The 19397-nt window shown below is 42.0% G+C and overlaps 1 protein-coding gene across 1 annotated transcript in view; it reads left to right on the forward strand.

Moving 5' to 3' along the window:
* The first annotated feature begins 1253 nt into the window (after positions 1–1253).
* The window catches only part of RHOJ (ras homolog family member J), an 85879-nt gene continuing 67735 nt past the window's right edge, over positions 1254–19397 (forward strand). The window contains exon 1 of the mRNA XM_030319259.2: positions 1254–1866. Within this exon, the coding sequence (XP_030175119.1) occupies positions 1623–1866 (244 nt within the window). The 5' untranslated portion in view covers positions 1254–1622. The remainder of the gene's footprint in view (positions 1867–19397) is intronic.

Consider the following 19397-nt stretch of genomic DNA (forward strand, 5'->3'; position numbering starts at 1 on the left):
AACACAGCCTAGGAAAAAACTATCGGGATCCTGAACACTATGGCGAATGTTACTATAATCCAAAACAGAAGAAATCTGCAGCTATATCTGTTACACTGTAGCATATATACACACACTATAATGCTACATATTCTATATGATATATTATTACATTATATATATTATAGTTAGCCACCAATTAAAGTAGACTTCTCTCCCATCTCCTCCATAAAATAACAAAAAAAACCTCCCCAAATCAATTGGATGATCTAAATTGCTTGAAAATAAGTGCTCACGAATCTCAAAGAAACCAATTCCCCCATAAAAAAAAGTACTTGGTCCATTTGTCAAAATCATTTGCAGAGTTCCACGTCTTCTCTAAGACCAAGTACATTAATCAAACACAGGGCTTCAAAGGGGCTTCATTCTGAGCAACCCGATAGACAAATAAATTAGCTGCCAATGGCTCCTTTATAATGGAAGAGAGCCAAGCTGACCCAAGGGGAAAGGAGTAAATCACAGAGGGAACCTTCCAAGCAAAAGCAGCATTTGGGGACCCGAAGCAAACCAATAAAGCCTTCCCATATACTCTTGTTCCCAAGAGTGTGAGCCAAGCACATGTGTGTTTATTCGCTAATAAGAAGATGCAAACGTCTCACATCTGGTTGATTTCTTAGGTGCTACAACCATAAAGATGTCTGTGTCTGGAATACCCGCTGGAGCGTTGTGCTCAAATGTGGCAGCTCATAAACCTGATCGCACACATCATAGCTATGATCCATAAGAACGTTTCCCTCTGAAACAATGCACTTCTGGAAGGTTTTCTTCTCTGTCGCCGGGATGAAATGCTTGAGGTTTCCCCTGTAGGTACGTGAAGAACTGTCCATTTTTAATTTGCAGAGCTTTTCACTGGTGACTCAGTGAGGGATGATGTCATATGTTATCCCACAACGGCTGGTGTGGTTCTCTCTGCTCACTTAAACCATTCCCTCTGTTTCTGTGGCAGACAGCGCTCTCCAGTTTCCATCTTTCGTCAGCTTCTTCCCAGCCAGCCCCAGGCAAACAGCCTCCCCAGCAGCAGATGAAACAGGAAGTCTGACAGCTTGAGTCTGCAGTGGGACCCCTAGTGTTTTCCCCGCTCCATGCCCTGGCCGAGTTCCCCGCAAGTACAAACACACACACACAGAGCTCCCATTGTTGCAGCCTTCCCCAGCCCACTGAGCCTAATATGGAATGCAGCAGGAAACCCATGATTTCCTGATACTCCGCAAGCTGGAGGAAGCAAGGGGAAAACTCCATTAAAAAGCCCAGCTTTCCTCCATGTTAGATGTAAAGTGGAAAAGGGGGGGGTAGATTAGCAGAACTGAAGCCGTCTGGAAGAGCACAGCGAAACCCTCGGGCTGTTGAAATTTCTAGACTGCCAGGAAGCCCCTAGAATTCAGAGAAAATGAGGGTTTCTTAACTCAAACTGTAGGGAAAGGGGACACGTGCTTTTAATCGTTCTCCCCAACGTGCGCCACCTTTCTTGGCCAGTATGGTAAGCACGAGGGCAGGTGCCAGCCGCCTGGGACAGGTCTGTGGAATCCAAGGCAACCTAAGGAAGGCAGCGTGATCTGGAGCCTGCCACTCGCTTCCCGTGCTCCATGGGCTCTGGGAGAGGCAGGAGAAGGAACAGCAGCTGCAGGGTCACAGCAGCTGGAGCCGCCAGGATGAACTGCGAGGAGGGAGATGACAGCGGCTGCGGCTGCAGGAGCACGGAGGAGAAGAAGATGTTGAAGTGCGTGGTGGTGGGCGACGGCGCCGTGGGGAAGACCTGCCTGCTCATGAGCTACGCCAACGACGCCTTCCCAGAGGAATATGTGCCCACTGTGTTCGACCACTATGCAGGTAAGAGGAGGGGGGGGAGCCTGTCCCTGCACACGCGGGGAAGATGCGGGCGGCGACACCCCAACCGCAGAGGGGCCTGCTTGATTTCCAGGGGCACTGATGGGCGCGGGCCCGGCGGTGGCCCCACAGCGGGGCGGAACCCACAGCCGAGGGCTTTGCTGCAACTCTTAGGACACTTTGTGCATCCCTTCGTATCCAAAACTTTCCTCCCCACTTCAGTCAAATGAGTAACACTGGGAAACTAACCCTGAACTACTCCTCCAGGCTTTGGGGCGGGAGATCTTACTCAACGTTGGCCTGAAGAGTTAATAACTTTTTATGTGAACGTTCTAAAATGTAGTGCAATCGCAACACAACTTTTTCACCAAAAAAAAAAAAAAAAAAGAAAGAAAAAAGAAAGAAAGAAAGAAAGAAAAAAGAAAGAAAGAAAGAAAGAAAGAAAGAGAAAAGAAAAACGTAGGCTACTGTAAACTTGAAGAATTTCATGAACTTGCTTTTGAGAAACAAGATTTGTTTTGGAAATTAAGAGAAAAAGTAAGAAAATGGAAAAATTGAGATCAGTTAGCACACTGACAAGTACACCTACAAACTTTAGAACATTCAAAAAAAAAAAAAAACAAAACCAATGAAGTTGTGGCTACAGTATTTTAACTGTCATGCCTTAAAATGTTTTGTGTCCGATTTGATTGAAAAAAGAAAGTTACCACTAACCACATAACTGGTGAGAGAGGTATTTTTGCCACTTTTCATATATTTACCTCATGCCATTTCATAAATGAAATGGTAAGATTAACAAACATTAGAACACTCATTTTTCTAATGAATTCATTTGGTGATGTACTATTGTACTTTTATGTTCCTAGGGTTATAGATGGGGGGAGTATTAAAAGATTTTAAATATCTATTAGGCAATCTGTATCTTGAATTAAAAGAAACATCTTTAATGAATATGTTTTTAAAGTAAAAATGAAGATAAAAATAAAATTTGAATCATTTTAAAGTATATCCAGAAAGGATCAAATCGGACACAAAATATTTGAAGGCATGACAGTTAAAATACTGTAGCCACAACTTAACTGTTTGGTGTTTTTTTTTAATGTTCTAAAGTCTGTAGGTGTATTTGTCAATGTGATAACTGATCTCAATTTTTCTGTTTTCTTTTTCTCTTAATTTCCAAAACAAATCTTATTGTTTCTCAAAAGCAAGTTCATGAAATTCTTCAAGTTTACAGTAGCCTAATTTTACAACTTTTTTCAACAGAGTGATCAGGTTGGTGAGTTATCAAAGATTTGAGATTTCACAAGAGGAAAATTTCCCTTCCTTCACCTTGGCTTTGGGTCAGGTTCAGCAGGGGGGGAAGTGACACAGGAAACCTGTGTGAATGTTGGCTTTGCTATGTGGCCATTTGAAATCCTCTTTCTAGAGGAAGTAGCTTCTTTTCCACAGCTAAACAATCACCTAGGTCCCACCCTTTGCCTATATTTACATGATTTATGACAATACTACATAGCAGAGAGAGAATCACAGTGAAAATAGTATCCACTTCCCAGAAGGTTTTTCTGTATTTGTAAAAATTAAGAGCAAATTTTCATGCTGATTCCCTTAAGTTTTTCTGAAAATATGACTATGCCAAGAGAAGAACACTTTAATGAGAACAGAATAAAGAGGACAGGAAAACTTTTATGTGGAGAAAAATGAAACTAATAAAATTAAGAGGTCTGGGACTTAAGTAAGTTACTAAGATGTGAACTTCTTAGCAAAGGTTTTTTTATTCGACACCCTCTTTCTGCCAGGAAAGAAAAACTGGCTGGTACCTAATTTCAACAACTTTTAGATCAAAGGAAGGACCCAAAATATACTAAAGGGAGAGGCTTAAGTGCTTTTGAGAATGATGCATCCTGATCCCCATCTATTGGTTGAACTAATTATCAGTCCAGTGTAAGGAAGAGAGAAGACAAAACCAACTTTAGAGATAAAGTCAATTTATAAAAAAAATATTAGAGATCAAGCGAAGGCTGAACTACCACCAGTTTCCACTAGGACCAAGTTATTTTATATTTCAGTTGTGTATATACTTAGTGCTATGTGAGCATCAAAGCATCTTTTTTCTTTTTTTTAATTTACATCCAAGTTAGTTAGCATATAGTGCAACAATGATTTCAGGAGTAGCTTCCAGTGACTCATCCCCTATGTATAACACCCAGTTGAACATCAAAGCATCTTAAAGATTTTGGCTACTCTATGATTTCACCTCTCAGGAAATCACAGTCACTTTACCCAAAGCCATACTTTGCACATAGTAGACATTCCCAAACACTGTTACTTTGATTTACACTCTGTACCTTTCTCAGTACATAATCATCTCACAGGCTTTCAGTTAGGTTATAAAGGAAATGAAGACATGAGCCTCATACATCTAGGGTCACAATGAAGTGAACATTTCCATTCATAAAGAAATCTTCCCCATCATAAAGACACGCTCCTTTTACCACTGCCCTTCCCATATATGAGTTAATTGAATGTAAATCCCTATGCAGTTACATGAAAACCTTCAGTCAATTGTCAAAGAACTAATGCTGTCTTCCCCATGTGGAAAAGTATCCAGTACCCTGTCCCTGGGTCCTACTGGCCCATTCTGAAAGGACAAGCAGCAACTGAATTACCGACTCTTTAAAATACTGCAGTTCAAGGGACACCTGGGTGGCTTAGCTGGTTAAGCGTCCAACTCTTGATTTTGGCTCAGGTCATGATCTTAGAGTTGGTAAGTTCGAGTCCCATGTGCCAGTGCAGAGCCTGATTGGGATTCTTTCTCTCTCTCTCTCTCCCTGCCTCTCTGCCCCTTCCCTGTTCATGTGCGTTCTCTTTCTCTCCCTCTCTCCCTCTCTCTCTCTCTCAAAATAAATAAACTTAAAAAACAAAAAAAAAAAGGAAAGAGAAGAAAAACGCAGTTCAAGTCAAAGAGAGCCTGTCCCTTGAAGATTTTTCCATAACAGTGGCCCATCCCAGGAAAGTGGAGATATAACAAGAAGGGTATGAAGCATACCACTCAGGATGGCGGGCGTTGAAGCCAGACAGCCCACTTCCAACACGGGCACTGCCATTGCCGTGCGGCCTTGAACAAGTTATTTAACCTTTCTGTGTGTTAATTATCACAAATGGACAAAAAAAAGGACCATAAAGGCATTAGGAGTGTTGGTGAGGCAAAATAAATAATAACATGCGAAGTTCTTAGAACAGTGCCTCACACATGATAAGTGTTAGGTACCTAGCAGCTACTATTATTAAGAATAAGTTCTCGGGGCGCCTGGGTGGCTCAGTCGGTTGAGTGTCCAACTTCAGCTCGGGTCATGATCGCACAGTCTGTGAGTTCGAGCCCCAGGTCGGGCTCTGTGCTGACAGCTCGGAGCCTGGAGCCTGCTTCGGATTCTGTGTCTCCCTCTCTCTCTGCCCCTCCCCTGCTCATGCTCTGTCTCTCTCTGTCTCAAAAATAAATAAAGTTATTTAAAAAAAAGAAAGAATAAGTTTGCTACACTTGCACACAGTTATGAAAGGAAATTAAAATGTAACTAAGAGGTAAAGACTCCAACAAAGAAAACTATAATTCTAGTGGTATTCGTCAAATGGAGTAGGATGTGATAAATGCATGTGTTGTCTTATAATACAGTTATCACATGTATTGATACTTGACAAATATGCATGGAGTAATAGTAGCGGGATATTAAATTGGGAGGGGAAATCTCAGTTTTGCATGAGTCCTTATGAAAAAAGTTAACAACCAGATAGAAAAAAAAAATTTTTTTTACGTCTTCTGAATCTTAGTTATTTTCCCTCCACCCAAATGTACGTCTCCTCCAGGCATCTTTCCTTGACTGCATAAGGAGAGCTCCTTGTTCCATCTTCAACCTATCTCCAGAAATGCGTTTACTTTGTAGAAGACGAACGACTTCAACCATGCAGAGCAATTTGTCTGTTTCCTTGTGTTTCCCACTCCCACCGTACTCTGAGCTCCTGAGAAAGAGGGTAGTGTCTTGCCAAATCCCACGGTCAGTTCTCAGTCATCATCTACTGGATGGCTTGGAGGCTTTTTTTATGGCTAATTACTATCTCTCTGCTTGGTTTCTGGGATAACAGGTTCTCCTGGCTTTTATTCCCCCCACTTGGCAAATCTCTGTCCATCTCTTCTGCCGCCTGCCCCATCTCCTCCCCCCCATTATATGTTGGCACACCTCAGTGTTCGGTCCCTCAGTTCCCTTCCCTATTTTGCTCATGCCTAAGTTGGTTGTATCTAGTCTCATGGCTTTGAATATTATTTATATGCCACCGACTCCCCAGTTTATATCTCTGGCCCTGAGACTCAGATTTATATATCCAGCTGCCCATTTGAATATATAATAGCATCTAATTTCTCAAGCTGTTAAAACAAAATTCTTTAACTCCTCCCATCTATTTCTCCCCTAGTCTTCCCTGTGCAAGTACACGACCACTACCTTCCCCCAGTTGCTTAGAACAAAAACTTTGGTATTACACTTGACTCCTCTCATCCTATGACAATACCCCCCACCCTCTCCATTCAAACCGTTTGTTATTACCCTGTTACTACTGTTATTACTTTGTTACTACTGCCAATCAGCGCAACATTCAAAATACATCTCAAGCGCCATCAATTTTCGCCACCTACATTGCTTCACTCTTGTCCAACTCACCTCATTTCTCATCTAAGCTAGTGTGCTCACCTCTCACTTCCCTGCTTCCAAACTTGCCCTCCTCTCGTCGGTTCCCCACACAGCCGGAACGGGGGCTATCCATGGCCCAAATCCTCCAATCCCTTCACACTCAGACCCCATCAGTTATCATGGTCTACAAGGCACTCCATGACTTGGTCCCTGTTACCGCCACACTCTCCTCTTCAGTATTTCTGCTCTAGCCACACTAGCCATCTTGGCATCCCTCAAACACACCGATATCCCACTTTCCTTGAAGACCTCACACTTGCCCTTCCCCCAGCCTAACACTATTCCCCCAGATCCTCTTCAGCTTCAATTGACCACATTATTGAACACATTCACACACAAACATACACACACACACACACACACACACACACACACAGAGAGTCGCTCTTTAACCACTTATCCTGCTACATCTTTATTCATAACATTTCACACCACCTGGCATCACCCTTACATTTATTTGGTTGCCATTTTTATCCCACACTGGAATGTAAACTCCATGAGGGCAAGGACTTTGTCTTGTTCACTGCTCTGTCTCCAGCTTTTAAAGCAGAGCCCAACATACAGTAGATTCTCAATAGATAGTTATTGCATAAATGAATTAGTATGTCTTGTCTTAGTCATCTTTGTCCCTCCAGTGCTTAGGTAATTTCTGGCCCATTGAAACGTGGCTGAATAAATGAATAAACTGCTTGTCTGATCTTTAGGAATGAACATGTTTGGAAATTAATTACATTTATTCTATTTTTGAACTATTTTGTTCACATTTTAAGTATCATTTTATCTCTACTGGAATTGTAACATAGCGTTGAGTTTTCTTGACCTAAGCGGCCATTGTCACAGCTGTTGAATAATGTAACTCTGCAATGTGTACATTTCATTTGGAAGCAGATGAGCTGAAAATTGTTCCATATGCATTATAGTTCAAAGCCTACCTAAATTTTGGGTGGCTCCCTCCAAGACTTATAGTTCTTATATACAGAACATGTTTCAGAGTAACCCCAAGTTCAACTAAGGGCTAGGACTAAAAATTGGGAGCAGTGGGATGAAGGTAGGTAGGACCACTCACACTTTCTACAAGTGAGCCTGAGAAACATCTCTGGCCCTTGCTTCCTACTCCCTTCTAGGATGACTCAAGACTTCCTAACAACATTTAGAGCTTTCACAGCTCACCATGGAACAATCACATTTCTTCTTCCCTCATATCTTTATCTTATCTTGAACTTTGAGTTTTGCAACAGACCGCACCCTCCCTCCCCACCCCCCCCCTGCCCCACCCTCACTGGTAAATTATTATCAAGTGATGTTTCACATAACATATGACATAGGGATAACACCTCCATTTTGCATTTAGTTAGATTGTATGTTGAGTTAGATTATGTCCATGGTTTGTATGTTTATCTACATGGGTGTGTCAAATAAGCCTGATCAGGTTGAAGCCTGTGCACGGTGTACCTCATTCACCATTTCCATCATCCTCTGGCTTAGAATTGATTTTGTCTGTGGCTCTTTCTTCTGTCGCCCACCCCTCCTAGAGTTTGTCAAAAACTACCTGTGTTTCAAGACTCATTTTTGAAGTCACTATTTCCAAATCCAGGCACCTATGCAGGAAATTAACATGATTTATGGAAAGAAGGGAAAATCTCATTGCTCTATCAGCTGAGTAAGATGTAAAAGAAAGTTGTTTTCACAGAGAGCTTGAAGTCCAGTCTAATTTTTCCACAAATTAAATGGTGAGCAGTCCAAGGTAGACTCAATCACCACCTGGCCTTAATAGCCAGATCAAGAGGGGAAGCTATGTCCAATCCACAGAGGGGCAGGAAGGAATAACATAAAATAATACAAAGTGAATGAAAGCAAAGCCCCAGGCCTATAAAGGTTTGTGACATAGTTCTGCCCATTTGTGAATATTTACTCAGGAGTTTCTCTTTTGTTTTTTCTGAAGACACCTGAGAGTCTCTAGAGAACGGATGAGATTCATTCTCTGTAAGCCAAAAGGAAGCCTGAAACAACTCTCATGGGACCATGAAATGAATTACCAGGATTTTAACCTTAGACAAAAATATAAAAGAAGTTTGTGTAAGAGGAGACATGAATGGACCAGTGGAATCACTCACTCTGTTCCTTCTAAATGCAGTGATGCTCAAAAACATGAAGTCTTGGGGCGCCTGGGTGGCTAAGTCAGTTGAGCAGCCGACTCTTGATTTCGGCTCAGGTTATGATCTCACAATTCCTGAGATTGAGCCCCAAGCTTGTTTCTTAACTGACAGCACAGAGTCTGCCTGGGATTCTCTCTCTCTCTCTCTCTCTCTCTGCCCCCACTTGTGCTCACTTGTGCTGTCTCCCTCTCTGTCAACATAAATAAATAAATGTAGAAAAAACCCCCACAAAGTCTTATAGATATCCAACCCCCCAAGGTCTCTTTTTGAGGTGGTGTAATGTATAGCTGATGCTTTTTCTGGACCCTTGGAGGCCACACCAAAGGCGCAGTGGCAGGAATTATACAGACAGTTCCTCCCGCAGTCTACACTGAGATGCTTATGAAAGCAAGCACATTCAGAGGCTTCGAGGGTGCAAATTACACTCCGAAAGGCAAAGCATGCTAAAGAGATGGTCAATTATGAGTCGCATGCTCTTTGGCATAAGAAAAGATAGAAGAGGGATAAAGAAAATTAAGTTTCTGTGACCCAAGAAAAACCATGCCCTCAGCATTGGACACCACATCTGCCATTCCCAGCCCTCCCGCATTCCAGTTTTAGCTGGCAACAAGCCAAGGAGGGAGACCAGTCCAGGCTTCAGCGGACAGGCTCCCTGTGACCAAGACATTTCGTTCCACATAGCCTGGCCTCACTCCCCTCACTTCCAGGCTAGGAAACCCTTCATAAATTTTACTACCTACCTGCCCATTGAGGTTGGGCTTCAGGTAAACGGTATTTTATTTCTGGAATAGCTTTTCCAAAATCTGCCATTTCTCCCACTTCGTGTGGGCCAAATAGCAAATTTGGCTCCGGGATGGCCCAGCACATTGGACGTTTATGTTTTGGAGACACTTAGCCTGTTTTACAAAGGCAGCATTAAGGTGGGTGACAAATATAAGGCCTCTCGGGAAAGGACAGGAAAGAAAAGTCAACAGAAACAGTCTCCCTCATCAATCCTGACCACAAGATTGCAAGGGTCTATGATGGAGGCTCTCAGTGTAAGGATACAGCTTCTGATATTATGCTGAAAATTGACTTCCCCACATACAGAAATCCATGGCACCCCTTAGGTGAGTCAGCAGAATCCCAACAGTTAACTCTCTGGCCGTAACGCAGTCAGGATAATTCCATCATGAATTCAACAGAGACCAACTGTGAGTCACAGAGTGGCCTGGCACTGTTCCTGAAAGCTCTGAAGTCTACCAGCTTCTTGGAAGTGTCCAATTTTCATGAAACAAAAGGACCTGATTCCTATGTATTCGCTCGGTTTCGTCTTGGTTGTGAAATACAGCTTTTATTTCTGGCACTCTTCATTCCCAGGGTGAGCATGAATCTCATTTTGGCCATGTGTGACCCAACAAGAAGTGTGTTAGTGTTATTTATGAAACTGAAATGCCACTAGTATATGTATTAATAACAATAACAGTCGCTATGCACTTCCATAGTCTTTGGTATGATTCAGGCATATTTGGGTTGTTTCTTAACACATCAGTTTATTGCTTCCTCACAATTTTCACACATCAGTTTATTGCTTCCTCACAATGACCCTGGGAGGTGTATTATTTTCCCAATTTTACTGATGAGGAAATCCAGGCATGGAGACACTAACCAATTTTCCCAAAGTTGAATAACTTGTAATGGAGGAAGTGGAGGTCATGAAGCAGTAAACAAACAACACAGGCAGTGTAGAGTTCGGTAGCTAATAACATCAATCTAAAAGCCACTGTTAGTTAGGGTATGCTAACCCAAAGATGTAAGGGATTAACACCGTGGCAGGATGTTTCTTGCTAATGTGATGGTCCTGGGCAAGTAATTCAAGTCAGTGAGGCTGCTTTCCTCTGTTTAGTCATTTAGACACCCAGGCTCCATCCATCTTGTGACCCTGCCATCCCTTGGGATCTCATCGCTATCTGCATCCAACCAGCCTAATGAGAAAGAACATGGACAGACTCAGTGGAAAGTTTTCTGGGCCAAGACTGGAAGTGACAGACATCATTTCCAGTCACACTCCATAGGCCTTGTAACTTAGTCACCAGGTCACACTTCAGGCTGAAAGAGGCTGGGCTATGAAGCCTTTCCTACATGCCCAAGAGCGGAAAGAATAGATTTCAGTAGAAACCAGCTATCTCCACTTGTATCAGCCTCTCCATCCACGAAATATCCTTTCACGCTGTTTCCCACACGTAAAACAAGCTTGCCCTTTTCCAAAGAAGGACTGCCCAGAGTCCCACACTGTCACTGCACCAGGTCAAAGCCCAGTGTTTGCGGATGATACACAACTCTTTTTTTTTTTTTTCACAGCTCTTTGCATTTGATGGAGATGTGGCTCCTTGTGGCCCAATAGGAAATTCAGTATCTGTCCCATTTATACAATCACCCCTTAAACAATGGTGGAACAGGGATGAAATGACCAAAATATTCAAAACCCCTTCAAAAAAGGAAAAAATGGCGGCGGGTGGGGGGGTGCCTGGGTGGCTCAGTCGGTTAAGCGTCTGACTTCAGCTCAGGTCATGATCTCACGATTTGTGAGTTTGAGTCCCGCATCGGACTCTGTGCTAACAGCTCAGAGCCTAGAGCCTGCTTCAGATTCTGTGCTTCAGATTCTGTGTCTCTCTCTCTCCTCTCTCTCTCTCTCTCTCTCTCTCTCTCAAAAATAAACATTTTTAAAAAAGGGAAAAAGAAAAGGAAAAAATGGGAGGCACATAGCAATAACAGAATCCTGATGGCAAACATTGGGAAGACTCCCTGTGCTGGCAGTGGAAGAAGTTTCTTGAATTGACCCTGATGCTATTCCCCGGGAGGAATTCCTTCATCCCTCAGTCTCTGCTTTTCCTGGCTCAGGTCTGGGAGGTTCTTCTTCCTCATCCATTGTCCTCTGTGATACACATCTGAATTAGACCTTTAGGCGCATGTGTTTCTTGGGGACTGTAACACTTTCACAGCCTGCTTCTTGCTTGTACAGTTTTGGGGGGCTCAGTGTTGTTTCACAGCTGTAAGCATATCTAGTCCACGTTTGACATTTCTTTGGACACACAACTCTTTCAAAAATTTACCAGGTTTCTGGTAATTTCCGTGCACCAGTAACCATATCCAAGACCAAAGTATGTCTTTCTTAGACGTAATTCTTAAACAGTCTTCATTTGTCTGCTTCTGGTAGCCAATGCCCTTTTTTCTCAAATTAACAATAGCTACTGGGAGGCCATATGAAGCAGCAGGCTTAGGTGCAAGGGACCTGATCTTTGACACATAGCTGATTCTCTTGCTTAAACAGAGAAATGACATTTATGGCTCAAATCCTTTTTTTTTTTTTTTAACATTTATTTTTGAGAGAGCGCAAGCAGGGGAGGGGCAGGGGGAGGGGTGTACATTGGGAAGACCCCCTGTGCTGGCAGTGAAAGAAGTTTGCACCCTCTGTAGAGGATCCAAAGCAGATGTCGCTCTGACAGCAGCGAGCCCCATGTGGGGCTCGAGCTCATGAACCAGAAGATCATTAACTGAGCCAAAGTCAGACACTCAACTGACTGAGCCACCCAGGTGCCCCCAAATTCTTTTTGAATTGTATCTTCTATTTGTGGAATCCAAAAATAATCGATTTTACTCGAGGGGCTCTGTAAGTCCATTAATATTTGTGTTCTATCAAACTCTGCTTAAAAAAAAAAAACAACCAATGCAGTTCTTTTCTTTCTTGTAACACCTTGCTAAACACAGTAACAATTAACATACAAGAACGTTCTGGTTTTTCCCAATTTTTTCTTCACATGCTACAAACTCTGTAGGAACTGTTCACCTTCCAGGCTTCACAGACAATAGTTTTTCAAAAATACAGTTTTGCCACAGGATAACTTAGATCTCTGTCTTTCCAGCCTATCCTGTTTTCTTACCACCTGCCACTTAACAGCTCAGCCAACAGCACACTATTTGTTTTAGGTTTTTGTAATGATGACACCACACTCAATAGACTAGGATGCTGTAACAAACAGACCTAAACATCAAATGATTCAAACTATGAGAATTATGTGTCTTGCTCAGATAACAGATTGGGCAAGTGTTCAGGTTGATGAGATGGTTCTGCTCCATGGGGCCATTAAGGATTAACTTTTTCCTGTCTTGTGACTGCTGGTACCCAGAATACGGAGGAGTGAAGGCAAGGAGTGGCGGTGTGGGCCAGATCCACAAGTGGAATGCGCCACTTCTGTTCACATCTCATTGGAGAGAAGCCAAACCCCCGGCCACACATTATTACGAGAGAGGTTAGCTTTATGCCCAAAGAAAAAGTGAGCAGATGCTAATGGACACTTAGTAATCTTTGCCATAATCACGAAGTTGACATTTCTCGTGTCAACTACAATAGGCCAGGCGCCTGGGGGGTTCAATCAGTTAAGCATCTGACTCTTGATTTCATTTCAACCCAGGTCACTATCTCATGGTTCGTGAGTTTGAGCCCTGCGTCAAGCTCTGTGTGGACATCAGGGAGCCTGCTTGGAATTCTCTCTCCCTCCCTCTCTCTCTCTGCCCCTCCCCTGCTTGTGTATGCCCTCTCTCTCTCTCTCTCTCTCAAAATTAAAAAAAAAAATACTTTAAGTAAAAAAATACATGGGGCGCTTGGGTGGCTCAGTCAGTTGAGCGTCCGACTTTCGGTTTCGGCTCAGGTCATGATCTCACCGGTTTGTGGGTTCGAGCCCCACCTCAGGCTCTGTGCTGACAGTGCAGAGCCTGCTTGGGACTCTCTCTCTCCCTCTCTCTCTGCCCCTCCCCCCCAAACAGTAAATAAAGTTCAAAAAAAATTTTTTTTAAATACAGTAGACCCACATGAACAATATGAATTGCCCTAAGCACCATATTTAATTAGGTGTTTATTCAGCTACAGATGACATACCTGTATTTCCCAAACGTACCTGCTCATCGGAAAAACCTGCTTGTTGAAAATGCAGATTCTTTAGTCCATGCCATAGTTTTAGTCTGCTGTATGAGACCCACTGAGAGAAAGAGCTGTCGATATAAATTTCAACAAGCATCCTAAGTGTTTCTTATTAGATGGACTCTATTAAACTGCCATTTTACAGTTCAAAATCTTCTGGATTTCCTAAGTTCATGTAGTTCAATCTAATGTAATTTAGCAAGTTCAGAAAACCTTTCTTTATACTGTAAAGATGCCTATAAATCCAGTTTAAGAGGAATAACTCCATGATAATACATCAATCATTAAAAAGCAACTTAAAAATAGATATCCACATATATAATTTCTTGACTTGGGAGTTTCTAACAGGGAAAATTGTGTAAAACAGAAGAGGCCCTTAGAGCCTCTCAGAAACAAGTAGCAAATGCCTAAATGAGGACTAGAGTGTTTTCATCAAAGATATGCCCTCAGAATTCAGGCTGGGGCCCGGAGAGACCCTGGAAGAAAGAGAACGTACAAGGCTAAGAATCAGAAGGGCTGATGGGAGAGGGCTGGGGTGAGGAGGGGAGCCTCCGAGCTCAGAACAGAGATGAGCAGAAATTGTAAAACAGCAGAAAGGGGGCTGACTAAGCAAACTGAGGCGCCCCAGCACCAGCTGCTGGGAGAAAAGCCTGGGCTGTGACTGACGTGGCCCCACAACCATGAACCTCTGTTCGTAGAGCCTGCTGTCTGTAAAACAACCATCAGCCTGGAAGACGTTCAGTGGCCTCATCGAGGGAAAATTAGAGAACACCTCCTCTCATGGGAAGAAGCAAAGGGGTCTTGAAAAACAGGAAGGAGCCTGGGACCCTTGGGGTGGTTTTTGGTGCAGCTCTGCATGTCTTGGACACTATTTATTGTTCTTCCATATCCACCCAGCCCTACGATTATGAAATGAACATAAACATCTGTTTCCCCTTGGCCAATCCTTCTGTTCTTCATGCTTTGACCTACATTTGGGAAAAAGGAGAAAAAACAAAAATGGAAAACCTCCTAAACTGCAATCACTGAGAGTCCAGAAAGGCTACTTCTTGGGCTAGAATCTGGTTCCTGAAAGAGATAGCATGTCAATTATGGGGGAGGCAGAAATTTCAGAACTGGGGCTCAGGCACCCTTCCTGGGTCAACCAGTTGACAAACAGTGCTGCTAGTGGGGACCAAGTCTTCCTTTGGAGTTTCTCCAGCTGTTTTAATACACATTCGTAAGCCAAGCCTCAGAATGCGATTCTCCTCGCCAACAGGGGAGAAACGATGTTCTGTGAGGCCTGAGCAGAATGCAACATAGGGAACAAAATTGCCTCCAAATCCTTTTGCAATCATGTCTACAGTTGATTAATAAAAACAGCAATTCACTAATGCTATTCAGCTAAGTATGTAATATGTGCCAAGCAAGCCCTGTGTTATTTTGCTATCTTCTTTGGGCCTCACATCATCTCTAGGTAGTGAAAGTCTCCTTTCACCTGGCAGAAAGGATTCCAACCTATCAGCTCGAAGGTTATCTCTTCAGTGAGGCCAAACCACTCTGATTCAATTGGGCTTCCTTTCAAGACCTACTTATTTCCTCTGTAGTTACTATCTCATTTATTTAATTGTCCATTTCTTGTCTCCCTCTAGAATGTACACTTCACAACGGCAAGCTTCCTTCTGTCTTGTTTACTCTATGTCTCAATGCTGGGGAATGAGCCTAAGACACAATAGACACTCAGAAATGTCTACTGAATGATTGCTTGAATGAATGAATGAATGAATGACACCTGAGAGTCTCACAGTGCACTTACACTAAGGTTAGCATTCTGTGTGAATAGTCAGGATAATTTTCTGTGTTGAAATTTGATCCTCTCAGATCTTAAAAGGATGTATCCTAAGCATCATAAACACACATTCAGAAATGTTGTATTGGCTTCGTTTAGAACTTATAAAGCAATTTTATTTTTCTTGGGGAAAAAAAATCCAAAAGATTTTGTTCTGGTCAAATTTCAATCTTGTGAGTTCTGAGTGATTTAACTAGGCAAAAAGTTGTTTTCCTATTTATATAAAGCATTTCTGTTTTATCTCTGTTTTTCAGGATGTTATGTACTAGAGGCAAAAAGAAAAACTTAATTCCTTAAAGTATGTGCTGTTTAACTTTCTTTTCAGATAGGAGATTAGTTATGAGGAAAAACAGTGAGTCGATCATCTCCTAAATGTATAACAGGGGTAAAACTCCTGGGAATTATGATTGATACTTATAAAATGTAATCATTCAGTAGCTAGAAAGTATACTAATTTTCAGCTGATATGCTTGCAAGAAATGCAATGAACATGTTCGTATATATTAATAATGAGGCTTTTTAATGATCTCACAGTTCATGAGATCCAGCCCCACATTGGGCTCTGCACTGACAACACGGAGCCTGCTTGGGATTCTCTCTCTCCCTCTCTCTCTGCCCCTTCCCTGCTCATGTGTGCACTCTGTCTTTCCCAAAGGAAGTAAATAGACCTTTAAAAAAATAATGAGGCATTTTATACTTGTCAAAGTGAGAGTTATTAGAAGAAAACTGGCTATGGCCTCTCTCTCTCTCTCTCTCTCTCTGTCTCTCTCTCTCTCTCTTTCTCTCTCTCTCTCTCTCTCCCCGCCCAAGACTCCTTTCTGCTCATGTTGGATACACATGTACTGTGAGCCCTACATGCTTCTTTCCTCAACCAAAATGAATTTTGCATGACACTTGCCATAGTTCAAGCTGGTAAATACGAACCTTAAGAATGTTCAACAGTAAATGTGTTTTTAACCGAACTTTCCAAAAGAGAGGATTGATGTTAAATCTTAAGTGTCAATATTAGGCACAAACTTTACTGTAGAGGTTTAATGCTATTCATTCTGTTCATTTATCCTCTTAATAATTCTCCCTATCAAGTCCTTCCTTTTATATAAACTGAAGCCATCAGGCAGCAGATCGAAGCTACTTTCTCTCAAGCTCAGCAAAGATGGAAAAATCCTTAGTAGTATCATCCTCAGAATGATGGCTCTTAATGCATTTGAAAGTGGAGGAAATTTTCATATAATACACCCAGCTCTTTCCAGCTCCTTTCAGAGAGACCTGACCTTGTATTTCCCCATTTTTCATGGGTAGCTTCTCACAAATTCAGTTTACATCAATCGCGAATAACTTGCATTTCAAATCCACAGCTGACACACAGTAGCTTTTGTAATGGTTTGGTAGGAATGGAGATCTCACCAAAATAGTTAGGTACAGTCCTAACAGGATATAAAAGTCTAAACTAAATCTTTTCAAGGACTTCTATCTTGTTTCCTTTTTCACCTGTTATTTAAATGAAGTTAGGTCAATCGGACCAATGTAAAGGACTGGAGTCACCAATATGAGAGTACGACATTTCTCTCCCAGCATTTTAATAAACCTCTATTAAGTTATTCCCAGGTTTATCTGCATTATAATATTGTGTTAAGAGTTTCAAAATACCAGATTTCTTCAAATCCCCAAATTAATCTCGGCTCCATAGGTTTAAACATGTTTTGGTATTACAGGAGACCTTTGGTTCCCTGTGGTTACCAGAGATCACTGTGTTTTACAGTACTGAATACCCTCTCCTTGTAATAGATCCACTAGTCTTACTAGGATTTAGTATGTAATAGACTACAAATCATCCTGAATGACTTTTATGCTTCATTTAGTTCCTACCAGTTAACACATTAAAAGCTTCTTTAGCCAGACATCCTATTTGGCAACCTCAGCAATTACTATAGATTGAATTTCAGTTTCACAAAAGACATCCTATTCCAGGGTAGTCTAGCACTCAGTGGATTTTTCTGGATCCTGGGAGAATCTTAGGCTCTAAGCTATAGGAGTCCTGGAATACTTACAAGAGATCATGAGTTATTTTGGACCCTACTGCATCATCAAGTAACCTTAACTATAGTAATCTACACAGGAAAAGAAATCACTTCACATCACGCCTAGTTCTGTATGTGGGTCCTCAAATGATTTCCAAGCTTTCAAGGGTTAGATGTCCAAGTGTTAGAGCTTACTGTGGTGAAGGAGTGAAGGAGGTCAGAAACAAACAGAAACATGACTTTCAAAGCATCTACACAACATTTGAGAACCCATTTTGTTTGCTTTCAGTGTCACAAGGAGCTAGTAAACTCTCCGTGGTTTTCCTTTCTGATGACATCACTGCCTCAGCTTTTCCATCTTTTACCACCTCGTGAACAGTTTCAATGCCTGTTCCCTGTGACAGGAGGAGAAGAGTTTCTATTCTACTGACAGTGACACTTAGCTCCAATTTTCAGCCAATGTCTGCTTACTCCCACAAACCCTACAATTAACGCAGAGCCCAGAGAAAAAGCACCAAATAAAGCATATTGAGGGTGAGAAGGATCAGCCCGCAGAGTGATCTATTTGTCCGTTAAAAGTTGTTACTATTTTTCTATTTCTTTGTAAGTGGACACCCTACAACCTTTAAGCAAAGTATCTGAAAATGGTGACTTCAGAGGGTTTAATGCACATTTTTTTTTTCTTTTCAAGGTTCTTAAAATCAATAATCTGCTGTTGAAAGATATATGACATTCTCAAGAAAGAGCCTCAGGAAAATTGTTTTCGTTCTTATTTAGTCTTCCCATGTTCTTCTACTTTTTAAAAAATTTCTTAATGTTTATTTTTAAGAGAGAGAGGAAGAGTGGGGGGAGGGGCAGAGAAAGAGGAAGACACAGAATCTGAAGCAGGCTCCAGGCTCTAAGCTGTCAGCACAGAGCCCAATGCAGGGCTTGAACCCACGAACCATGAGATCGTGACCTGAGCCTAAGTGAGACGCTTAACTGACTGAGCCACTCAGGTGCCCCTCCTACTTCTTTAAAGGATTTCAAACTTTTCTTTGGTACGTGCATGAAGGTTTCCTCCCCCTCTGCGGAACCTCCATACAGTGACTTCTACATGAAAGGGAATGTACATCTTCTAAGAGAAAGGCAGTGGTATATGAACTTGACAAGCTGCCAAATTTCATGCTAATACTATTTAAATTTAGTCCTTTATTAGGGAAAAAAAGACTTTAGAAATACTTTAATGGTATATGTGAGAATCATAGAAATTCAGTTATGGTAATTATAGCGTGATGTAAAAGAACTCAGAAAAGACTGCATATTTCTGCCTCGGTGAATGAATCAGCGATTCAGAAGGAATAATGCAAGTCTGCCCCTGAGCAATGTCTGTCCAATCTTTGGAAAGAGAAAATTGAGCAACATTTTTCTCCATAATTCTCCCAGGACAGGGTTCTTTCAGCCCCAAACTCTTGGTACTTTTTCCACTAAGATCCACTGGGATCCTTTCTTCAGGACAGATGGTGATCCTCCCCTGTTACTCCCCAAATTCCTGCTTTTCTCTCATTTGAATATCAAGTCTCAGAAACATAATATTTCTTGTATTCTAGGGATGAAGACAAGCACAGGAATGCCTGGTCCCTGGAGTCTCTGACTGGGTAACTCCATCCCACTCCCCAGGGAAGGTGCTGTATGAAAGTAGGGGCTGGAGTTCTGTTCCGTTAAATCAGAGTAGGCTCTTTTCATGAGAACCACATGTTCTCAGAAAACATCCAAGTGTGTCCTGAATTACAAAAGGCTGCCAAACTCCTTCCTCCTTCATGCACACTGTCCCTCAAGGACCAAAGATGTAGGCATTCA

The sequence above is a fragment of the Lynx canadensis genome, chromosome B3 (assembly GCF_007474595.2).
Source record: "Lynx canadensis isolate LIC74 chromosome B3, mLynCan4.pri.v2, whole genome shotgun sequence".
In the NCBI taxonomy this organism is placed as follows: Eukaryota; Metazoa; Chordata; class Mammalia; order Carnivora; family Felidae; genus Lynx; species Lynx canadensis.